General features: G+C 34.7%; 1 protein-coding gene across 3 annotated transcripts; it reads left to right on the plus strand.

The window, feature by feature from the left end:
* The first annotated feature begins 5,160 nt into the window (after positions 1 to 5,160).
* Positions 5,161 to 11,774, plus strand: LOC114267147 (uncharacterized). Of its 3 annotated transcripts, XM_082894563.1 has the most exons (4): positions 5,163 to 5,331; positions 10,431 to 10,869; positions 11,011 to 11,404; positions 11,527 to 11,774. In XM_082894563.1, the coding sequence occupies exons 2-4, from the start codon at positions 10,777 to 10,779 to the stop codon at positions 11,544 to 11,546; spliced, it is 507 nt and encodes a 168-aa protein (XP_082750689.1). In that variant the 5' UTR covers positions 5,163 to 5,331; positions 10,431 to 10,776; the 3' UTR covers positions 11,547 to 11,774. The 3 variants fall into 3 exon arrangements, 2 of the variants coding, with proteins under 2 accessions (XP_082750689.1, XP_028063950.2); XM_028208149.2 differs by having other exon boundaries at positions 11,011 to 11,774; XR_003630866.2 differs by lacking the exons at positions 10,431 to 10,869; positions 11,011 to 11,404; positions 11,527 to 11,774 and adding an exon at positions 8,762 to 9,086 and having other exon boundaries at positions 5,161 to 5,331.
* Positions 11,775 to 12,175: the final 401 nt, after the last annotated feature.

Here is a 12,175-nt window from a genome sequence, read left to right on the forward strand (position 1 = left end):
GTGCATCCGGCACTCGAGCGGTGCTTTTGACACTCGAGCGTGAGTCTGTGTCTAATGCTCGAGCGGAGAATCCCACGTTCAAGCGGACCTGTTTGTATATCAATCCGAATTTTGACTTTTTGGATCACTTTTTCGGTGCCTTTTCTCTCTCTAACTTTTCAAAACCTCCATTAGAGAGCTCCTCTCTCTAGATTTCAACTTCTCTCTAAGGTTTGATCTAGTTTGAGTGATCTTCCACCCTCGTCCCTTTGTAAAAGTTGTGGGGTTTGGCTTGCTCTTCATTTTGATCCGAAAATCTTGAAGTTTGGAGCACTTTGGAAATTCTTCATCATCTCCATTTGGTCTCATCTTTTGAGGTAGGGATAACTACTCATTTTTATGATCTTTGACATGAACTATAGTCATTTTGATTTAATGTTTGAGTTGGGTAATTTTGGGTGTTAGGGTTTCAAAATGTATAAAGAGGGGTTTTGTTCTTTTGACCCATATTTGTGTATTATGGGTCTTAAAATGTGGTTATTGATGTTTGTTGTTGATATTTGAGCCTTTGGGTCAATGTTGAGGAAATAGAGAGAAAAGCCCTAATTTGTTGTTATGAATTAATTTGTATAATAAATTTGGAAGGTTATGAAATCATGAAATTGAGTTAGAATTAATGAAATTGGGTAATTATGGGAATAAATCGCGGAGTTGGATTGCTTAACCACTCACCTTTGAGAATTGTTGATAATTTATCTATTGATGCATTTATTTTCTATTTAGAAATAATTGCTCTAGGCTATCGGTGGAGGATGGTCTTGATTGTTGTAGACACTGCATGATGATTAGGTGAATTAAAACTAATCGGTTGAATATGTCATCGAATATGACGGTTGGAATAATGCATCGAATCTGTGTACTAATTGATCGTGTATATGATAATTGTTTATACACATTGCTTTGTGTGGGTGGAGATAGGGGATGTACTCCACGGTTTAGGAGGAGATAGGGGATGGACTCCTAAACCGGATATTAGTTGGGAAGAGATAGAGGATGAACTCCATTGATACAGCGAATCTGTGTATCATTTGTGAAGTATGGAAGTGTTTTATTATGAGTTGCTATCTCATGTGAATTGTGAAGTATGGAAGTGTTTTATTATGAGTTATAATCTCATTTAAATTGTTGATATTGAAAAGGTTTCTGACATGAGCTGTAGTCTCATGGGAATTGTTTGGCCAGATTCTGAGCCATGTTTATAAATCGAAATTGCTAAGTAAAGGAAAATGGAATGAAACATGGACATATCTGTTATGGAATTGGGTTGTGTTGTATGTTGGTTTATATTAGTTAAACATTTATCAAATGCTAATGTTTTAGTTATTGCTCATATTATGTTTAGCATATCTCTACTGGGCGTTTGCTCACCCTATATGGGACATCATTTTCAGGTTCAAGTGATATGCTACCTCCAAGGACGTAGCTTGGGTGGCTTGAGACTGATAGCTCTTTTTGTTGTTCTCTTTTGTATATTACATGTATATCAAGCCATGTGTTTATTTTGTGTAAAGAGTTAGAACTCTGCTTTTGTTGAACCCAAGTGTTGACTTGGAAAGTTATAAGCCTATAGGGCATTTACTTTTGTTGTCAACATGTAATATCTTTTGTAAGAATACTCTGATAAATAGAATTATGCTTTACTCTCTTAAGTTTATGGATGTCTTGGATGTATGATTTATGGGTTTATTTTGAGGGTGTTACAATTCTTTTGTACAGTGTTCTTCGAAAAGAAATCTAACATAGGCTTATAAAATCCAAGTCTAACTGCATAGATAAATTTTAGGAGAAATGCTGGAGAGAGAGAGAGAGAGAGAGAGAGAGAACAAACAATTAGAGACAGGCAGTGTTGTTGTTACATTGGTCACCCAAGACGGAAAAAATGTTTGATTAATTTGCTCTTTGGTGTTGGACTGACTTTGGTGTATTTACTATTATGTTAGACTGTCTTGGTTGTATTCTTTGTTGTTAGGAGGCTATGTTGGCTCTTATCTATTGTCTTTTGTTTGGTTACTCACCAAACTTGACCTTATGCTAGCATATGATTGGCCATTCAATTCGTACCAACATAGTTGGGATGAGTATGTTTCACTATGATTCTTTTTACATTTAGACTCTCCTTTATTGTTATATATTGTTGTTGTAATTGTCTCGATGATTGTCGCATGCTGGGGGGTACCCGAGCGTGTTAAACAATTTGGACCCTTGATTTCTTTGATCTAGTTTCACAAGTGCAATGTGAAACATAGATGAGAGTCCAAATTTGTCAACTTTTATAGAAAATCCATTTTAGTGCAAAATTGTTGCCAGAAATGGACTGTATCACCAGATTTCAGAGCCGCCACCTAATATTTTGAAAAAATTAGGAAACCCGTGACTCGTGCCAAGGCCACAGTTCGTCGTAACCAGAGATGTCTTGTTTTGGAACCTTAAGTATGAGGAGGGAAGATCATTAATTGAGTACTCCCACTCACCCGATCAAAAAGTCGGCCTCTACTAAACCATGATGTGAATTTTATAGACAATATATAGTCATATTCTGATTATTAAATAATCCTAAAAATTCCTATGTGAAGAAATCAAGTATAGACTACGTTATTTTGGAATGTTACGATCTCATGTATTTTGAAAAAGGATTTTTGAAAATGTGCAACTCAAAGGGAATCAAGTTCACAAGCCTGAAATCAGCATTATTCCAAATTAAGCAACACAACCTTCATCCACCGGCAATCATAGAGTTATATCAACAAAGCAAATAGCCGCATGGTAAGATGCTAGACATAATAAGAAAAACACACAAAAGTGGGATGTTAAAGCATAAACACTCACATAGTATTTATTGACATCCAGTGAAAAGTTACAAAACAAAGTTAGTAAAATATGCATGATCCTAGATTCAAGATTTTAATGCAATACATATACAAAAATGAAACTAAAATATTCGGCTACTAATACATGACATGGGAATCATTTCAAGATATGGGGTAGCGCATAAAATCACATAAAAATTGATTAAACCCACAGATACAAATGAGCCGAATTTTAATGCATAAAATATGATTACAAAACATGGATATGATGAAAAAGAAAATATGATACTATTTACAGATATGGAAAGTGAGTAAATGAAAAGGATAGAAAGAAGCAAGGGCAGTGAATTATTACAACACCGAATAAAAGAAAAATAAAAGAAATGAGGTCGAAAATTGTTATAACACAAACTGAATCTAACAAATCATGGGAATATACAAAAAAAAAAAAAAATAATAGTAATAAGAAACTTCAATCATCCGTAAAAAATTGCATTGTTTATTGCTTGGGAACTACTCTGTTTTGCTCATATGGGAATTCCTTGGGAGGAAATGATGAATTTTTTAATTTCCAAACTCTCTTCCCAGCACCCTTAAGGTTCTAGAGTATGCTTTGCATTATCAAAGAAAAGTTTCAAGTCTTAGCTTCAATGGAGTTTTGATGGTATTTCTTCCCTCAAATTGTTTTTGTTTCAATTGAGGTTTTTTTTTATTATTATTATTACATAAAAACAATCTCTTTTCTTTCTCAAGAAAATTCCCTCTTTTTTCACAAAAAAAAAAAAAAAACCCACTCTTCTCAAAAACTAACCATTCTTTTCAAAAACTAACCAACTTCTTCTTCAAGAGAATGGAGAGAATTTATAGGAAAAATGAAAATCCTCTTCCAATGTTTTTATCTCCCATTTTCTTCAAAGAAAAATCAAAGATACTCTTCAAATATTTTTGTCTCCTCTTTTCTTCATTTGAAAATCCAAAAGAAAATCAAAGATCCCTTCCAATGTTTATGTCTCCCATTTGCTTCTTTTGAAAACAAAAATCAAAGATCTCCTTCCAATGTTTTTGTCTCCCCTTTTCTTCTTTTGAAAACAAATCCAAGATAAATCAAAATATCTTCATCTTTGAAAAGCCAAGATTCCTTCAACAATAAAATAATGTTTTCATATTTTCTTGAAAATAAAAAATAATGTCTCCACTTTTGACTATAAAAAAATTCCCTCAACAATGCAATGGATTTTTGGCTGGAAAAATATTTGAAAAATAGATAGGTGGACAAAATAAGTTTTCGAACGGGTCTAAAATAATTTGGACAAAAAAGGTATCAGGTTGGAATTAAAGTTGAATCTTACTTTTTGTTGAGAAATTCGTGATATAGCACATTTCAATTTTCAATATCAGGTGTTCAGAAGAAAGCGCCAAAATCTTAAGACTGGTCAAAATGGGGTGTCTATAATGATGCATCAATAAAAGTTCTTTTTTTGCTAATAAAAAAAAAAAGAGACAGAAAAAAATGTTGTGTTGCTCTTAAAGGAGTGATGCAACCCTTGGAGGCAACCTAGTGTGAAGAAAAAAGAAACATTAAGAACGTATTTCAGAGTAGAATCAATTGATTCACTCACTGTCAATAGCATGCATCTTCGATTGATAAATATATATATATATAACCAAAAAAATCTCAACCAGTATTGACGTGATTGGCAATTTTAAAATTATAAATCATCATAAAAGGGTGATTTAGTTGAAAATTAAATGAAGATCAAGAAAAAATTATTTTCTTTATATATTTTCATTATTTTTCTTGATTCGAATCTCACAAAATGTCTCACTCACCATTTATGAAAACGTAGTGGAGGAGACAAATATTAAACAAGCCACAGTAGTGGAATTATTAAAAAAGAAAATCATATTATGATGTTTGAAGGTGTTTGAATTCCGAATGGTCTTTAATTATTCGATAGATGTATATTGTGGTGTGATATTTAATAAATTTCAGAAGATATTTTTAAAATGCTAAAAAAATAAAGAACATATATGCTCTTTAGATTTTTAAAATAGTAATAGATAATCACAATATAATTTATAACTTTCACTTTAAACAAATACATTATAAATTTATTTTTTGTAACTTTTAATACAAAGCCTCTGTTTGGCAATCAAATTTGGGGCTTAATTAGTCACTACCGTCCAAAATAGGCTAAATTAGCCACGGCCAGACAAAAAGCCTTCACGTGCTTACAAACAACTCAAGGCATGGTGAATTTACCAAACTACCCCCTGTCAATCTGTTTCACACCAGCACCGCCTCTAACCCCACACACACAAGACTCTTCTCACCTAGGGGACCGATAGCCGCTGAAGCGAAGGAGGCGATTCCATTTGCTGAACAGGGAAGAAGAATAGCGAAGCTTGCCATAAGCCAACGCCACCAGAGTGCACATCTGCGGCGACACTGCAACTCAGCGTCTGAAACACGACCGATCGTCAAGTACTCGTTGTTTTTCAATTTTTTTTATTTTTTATTTTTTATTTTTTTTGTGTGTGTGTGTGCATAATACCGTGTCCTTCAACCCGATCTAGTGGGTTGATCTGTGAAAGCTATTGTTTTGGGTGATTCAAAATTTTCCTTCAATTTTTTGTACTTGTTTATGTTAATTTTTGTTTGGCATATGGGAAAACCACTGTTGTATGATGGAACTCACGCAAAAAACATGAACTGATGGACGCTCACTGATGCAAACTTTTAGTTTCGGATGATTATTGATGGAAAAAGAATTTTGTTTGTAAACGATTACTTTCGATTTTCTTCGTAAATTAGTGTCGGACGATTACTGATGGAAAAACTTTTCTAAAATTTTCTTCAAGAATCTGATATTTTGTCCAAAAATCTGAAATTTTCCTCATCCTTTTCATTCTTGGCACCAATTTTGGGATTTGCCCTGATTATCTTGAAGTGCTGTTTAGTTATTGTGGAAAGTAATCTACACAAATAGGAAAAGGAAGTCCCTGATTTCATGCCTCCAAATATGTTCTTCTGTAATAAACTCTGAACAAATAATTTAAGAAACTGTATTGTTCTTAACAGAAACTGAAATGAATGTTCTTAACAATTTTTTCTTAATGTAATGCAACAACCCTTAACAAACATTTGTTATTAAAAAAAATAAATAAATAAATAAATAAAATTGCTTGGGGTTGTTTGACTATAATGTGGGTGTGGTAAAAAGCTCAGGAATGATGGTCTAGATAAGCAACGAGCACAAAGGGAGCTTATTGATTGAATGTTATCCTAGGATGGTAAATTTGGTGAAGTTGGGCTTAGATACATTGTGTTTTCCCTTCATATTGTGTTTATTATTGTTATCCCTTCATATTGTGTTTTCCTTTGGTTGAACAAATCTGGAGTAAGATGGTTGATATGTGATAAAAAAATTGGCTACATAAAAGGAGAGTTATTTACCCAACCCAACTTTTTGATTTAAAAAAAAAAAAAAAAAAAAAAAAGAGTCATTCCTTGTCTTGAACTTATTTGTCATACTTTGGGTGTTTCTTGAAGTGTTTTCAAAATGTAAATTTGAAGAGTTTTGCAATATACTAATTGAAATTGTATTTTCAAAATGTATGTGTTTTAGTTTAAAGTCGTGTCACAAATACAACAACAATTTGTGAAATAAGTTAAAAAAATGTTAGTTTGGGAAATATATTTTAGAATCAAACGAATTTGGTAAAACACTCTTTAGATGCATCTATTCGTGCAAAAGATTGTTCTTGTCCTTCATTTTTACCTTTACAATTTGCAACTTGTAAGCTTGGAGAATTTTAAAAATTAGTTTAGGCCAGCTCGCAGAGGTTAAGACATCCTTTTGCTACTTCATTCTTGAATTGAAGCACCGCTGAGTGTTCATTGCTGAGAGAATCACTTTTGTATGTTTCTACATGGAATTGCACATGAAACATATGCCTCTTAAACAAAGTTTACCTTTTAGATTGAGTTTTTGACATGAAATGACCAATTACAAGTTTATCTATGTACTTCTTTCAATTCAAATTGAAAGATATGCATTTGTAAAAGCCATGGCTATGCTATTAATTTCTGTAACATCACTTTTCTTCAAAGGCCATTCTTAGAGAAGAGCAAGTGTGATGATCGGGTGTATTATTCACTCCGTTCTCCTTTTGTTTTCATTGGGTTTGAAGTGTCTGGAAGTTTTGTTCTCAAATGAATTCTTATTCTTGTTTGTTCGGTGTTGATTTTCACGTGTTCCGGAGAGTGCAAGGTCGGGTCCGAAATGCCTAGAATTGAGCTAAGAAAATTCTGGGCTGTGGAACCAGGGCCGCACGTGCGAGAAAGGGGTCGCATGTGCGGAATTCAGGGGAGGTTTGGGGCAACACACTGCAAAATGAGCAGGTGTTGGAGGAGGTGCGACATGGGAAGGCTGCACATGTGGGGTTGAGGGCCGCACGTGCGGGAGGTAGGCTCCGCACGTGCGGGGCGCTGGCAGTCCGAAATCTCTATTTTTTTCCTCTTTTAGGCTGAATGTATATCACTTTTTAACATTTTCTTCTCACTCTAAAAATGCATTTTGCTACTCCTTCTCTCTAAAAACCTCCACCAAACACCCAAGAACCTTGATTTCTTACAATCCATGGGGTTTTGATCTATCATCTTTCACAAACCTTGAAGAGCAAAGCAAGAATCTCACTTTGTACAGTGGAGATCAACTTTCTACAACTTTTGATTTCTAGGATTTCTTCTCTCATCTTCTCCAAAACTTGAGGTAGGGACTTCCTAGAGTTATATATATATGTTTTGCAAGATTGATGTTGATTTTAAAGTTCTCTTGAAGTTATTTTGAAAGTTTGATTTTGGCTCAAGAATGTAGAGATTTTTCAAAAGAGGGTTTAAAACCTCAAATGTTTCTAAGTTGATCCTTGAGGGTTTCACCTCCATTATGTGGGAAATGATGTTTGTGTGTGTGAGTTCTTTCAAAAAGGTGAAGGGATGCCTAATCTTGGCTAAAGACTGAAATTTTATTGAGATGAGATGAGAGCCTATGAAATAGGTAAAAATTGTTGATATGTCATAAGGGAAGAACGAAATATATATATATATATATATATCTTTACCATTGTAGAAATGATGAAGTTTGTGAAATGTGAAAAGTATTTAGTGTTGTTAAATTAAAACGAAATGGTGAGTATCATGCTTGATATTGTTGAAAGTGGAGTGGAAAGTTTGATTGCAATAAATCAATGTTGAAGAAGATCGATGATGGAGAAATGTTACATAATGATGATGATTATTGCATTGCATACTCATTCAATTGATTATTACAAGATTGGCATTTAGTTTTTGGCATGATAGTATTGGCATTTCTAGCATTAAATGGTTGCATTGGCTTCTCTAAAATCTTGCATGTCATAAACATTGGATTGGGAATTGAAAATTTTATAAAAAATGAATGATGCGGAATGAAATCATGGAAATGTTTAGGGGGTAAATACGTTGGTAAGTCTGGTTAGGAGGTGTAGATGAATTGATAAGTTGGCCTGAGTGTTCGGGGTGAAATACCGAAAACACGTGCGGATGAGGTACCACTTCCCTTCTGGTTAGCAACCGGTAAAGTGGGGTTTTTGGTAGTGCTTGTTGAGCCTACTTGCAGACACCAACCTAGGGATTACCTAAGTCGTATTTACCGCCCCTATTGATTAAAATTAAAAGTTTTGGAAATTGTTGAGATTGCAAACTATTATTGAAACATGGTGATTTTCATGAAGAGCATGTAATGAAATTTTCTTTAAAATGACATTGCATGGCATTTGCATTTGCATTTAACATTGGAAGTTTGCATAACTGTATATACTTTGTAAGGATTCTCTACTGGGCTTTATGCTCATCCGTATAGGATTTGGTGCAGGAAAAGATGTGGTGATCCCGCCGAGTTGAGGGCATGGATATATTTTGTCAAGAGTAGATGACTCTATTTTTTGTTGTGAAATTATTTGCTAGCCAAGGGCTTAAATGGATGGGTTCATGAAACCATTTTTGTGTAACCGGGCTCAAGCCTTGGAATATTTAAGCCCTTAGGAGCATTTTATTTACTTTTGGGATGTAATACTCTACATGCTATAGATTCATGTGTTTTTCATACCGTTGAATGTATAATTTGCATGTAGAACTTTTGTACGCACTTTATTGATTAATGATGAAAATGTCAGAGATCTATCGCGTTCCTTAATGAATGTTGGCTAATGTATCTAATTTATGTTGGGATATTTCGGGGCGTTACAGCAAGAATGCTCTCTCTCTCTCTCTCTCTCTCTCTCTCTCTCTCTCTCTCTCTCTCTCTGGACTGGATTCAAATTGATGTGCATTGTTATTTATTTTGCTTTGACAATTGAGTTTTATTTTCATTTCAAGGGTTAGTAGATATGGTCCACCTAATTTCTTTGACATATACATATACATATATATATATATATGTGTGTGTGTGTGTGTGTGTGCGTATATATATATCTGTTAAACACATGTCTTGTATTTATTAGGATTTAAATACTTTTACGAATTCGAATTAATGATAGACTTTATTTATTTATTTGGGTGTGGAATAGTCAAATTCACACGTCATCATTTTCACAATTTGTGTTTTCTAGGAAAATGCTCAAATGATTTTATGGAGAAATTTGTAAATGAAATCTTACCTTTTCCGTGTTGCAAAACCCCATTTTTAAATAACAAATGGGGAAATTCATCAATTTATACATAACAATTTTCTGAACTATGAATAATGTGGCACCTACATGTTATCATTAGTCTTTAACTCGGTCAGAAAGCGTAGCATGGCTTCGTATACCTCTACTGCAACTTCCAGTACATGGCCACATCGGATGTGTGCCTGTGGCTATGGCCAATGTGTTGTGAAGATATCTAGGTCGACCAAAAATCCAGGGCGTGCGTACTTTGCATGTCCCCGCCCTGTGGTGAGTGCCCAATTCATTAACGGTTATAATTGCATTTCATTCTAAAGCAATTGACTAATAGCTTCTTCATTTTCACTCGTCAGCCCTGTGTTAGTTTAATTGGTTGGTGCGAATAACCAAGGCGACAAAGCACGGACTATGTCTCATCCAGAAAACAACATTGTCATGCAATTGCGGGATGATGCCATACACATTCAACAGTCATTGCGTCTTCTTAAAACCATTGTCTATGTGTTATTCATTGTCGTTGTCATTTTGTTGTTGCGTATGTAAGGAAACTGAGGATGTTGTTAGGATGTTGACTGTTATGACTTTAAGTTTGCCTTGCGTTCCATGACTAGTTGGGGATAGACATTAATGAATACTTTCATGTACTGTTTCTATTCCAATGTTTATATTCGTTCTGCATGAATGTTGTGTTTGTATTGCTATGTTACATAATGTGCAATGGTTATATAATGTCAAATTTAACATCCAATTTGTGTGTTTGCTGTGCAATGGTACATTGTTCATGTGGCAACCAATTCAAATTGTTCTGCTATGGTCTTATATGCATGTATATAACAAGCAAATTTGTGATGGTGATAATTTTGACCTGTAAATTAGTTGCCTTAGCTGCGTGGTTAGTCCAAATGGCTTCAATACGTGCTTCTCGTACCCTATCGAAAAACAAAGACATTGCTCCAGAGAAGTCAAGCAATGTGGAAGAGACACACAAGCAGTTAAACCACAAGGCCTCCTAGGACAGTGAGTCAATTCGAATATTCCTGTCGCTGATTGCCAATGAGATTACAAAAGGAAATCGGCCATTCCTAGTCCTAAGCCAAGCTGGGTACAAGTCGTTGGCAAGGAAATTTGAGAAAGAAAAAAGAAAGAAAGAAAACATAGCCTGAAATAGTTGAAGAATAAATACACGAGTCTGAAAAAAGAATGGAATGCTTGGAGGAAATTGATGGATTCTAGAAGAGGAGTGTCAAGGATTGGCTTTGACAACGAAACTGGTATGTTTCAAGCGTCTGATGAGTGGTGGGACAAGATGGAATCGGTAAGTACAATGTAATTTCCGTATGTTTGTTTCATTTCATATTTGCCTGTTAGCAATTAATTTTCCCATTTTTTTTGTTAGTTAAAATTTCACATATTGCATGCAATGTTTTCTTTTTTTTATCAATGTCCAATTTTGCAGACAAACAAGGCGTGTGCAAAGTTTAGGAAAAAAACTTTGGAACATCGTGAGTTGATGGAGACGATCTTCACAGGGGCATCAACTCCTGGTAAGCACCATTGGACCCCAAGAGAGAAAGTTGTTGAAGCTGCCGATGTCTCATCCAATTCTGTGCACAGTATCGAAGCCCAGCCATTTGTTGATCTGATACCCACACGAGCACAGGATATGGATTCAGATTCTTCAATCGAACCAGTTCTGCCTATTAATGAAAAAAGGAAATGGACTCTGTCAACAAGTTGTGGAAAGTCGAAGAAGGCAACAAGTAGAGTGTCAATTATTGCAGAAAGCATGAACAATCTGACAAATATGGTTCGTACGCAAAATCAACAAGTTACAGTTAGGCACCTCACAGGTAACGAATCACTGTACACAATTTTGGAGTGCATGCAACAGCTGAGGAACATTCTTTCCCTTCTTAGTACGTTGTTATTCTATTTTGCCTCGACACTGATGGATAACGCAAATTACCGGAAGGTGATAATGTGCCAGCCTGATGACGACCACATTATAGGTTGTCTCACACAAAAGCAGCTGTAATATAGTGTGGCGGCGCCGTTTACGAACCTGTTCGGGCCTCGCTGGATTTGATATAGCGGTGTGATGCTGAAGATGCGTCCCCTTATCTTGGTTTAAAAGACTTTTACTTACGTTCATGTTAGACTTGTAATAAACAGGATGGTTGTGCATGCATTTTTCATATATATACATATATATATTTTATATTTTCTCAGGTTTGGTGAAGAAATATTTGCATGTTTGTGTAGTTTTTTCGACAATTACGTAGGATGGTTGTCTTTTTTCGGGATGGAACAGGATAGTTGTGTTTGATTTTTTTTTATGGGATTTAGATCCGCAACAGCGGGCTGTCGTGTGTTGCTTGTTTATTTATTTTATTTTTTTGTTTATTGTTATGTTATTTTTCCATATCTATGGTTGTGTTGGTAAATTGATGTTTTATTGGTTTGTGTATTACCAATTACCATCAGGTTCACTATTTGTTTATTTGATATCATTTTACATGCAATTGTACTTTACTGTTAGGCATCATCTATTCCATGGTGACGTAACATAAATATTTCCAATGGTGTGAGCATATGTTATGCTTAAACTGTTATTACCTTTA

Source organism: Camellia sinensis, chromosome 11, assembly GCF_055761805.1.
Source record: "Camellia sinensis isolate YWXY chromosome 11, ASM5576180v1, whole genome shotgun sequence".
Classification (NCBI taxonomy): Eukaryota; Viridiplantae; Streptophyta; class Magnoliopsida; order Ericales; family Theaceae; genus Camellia; species Camellia sinensis.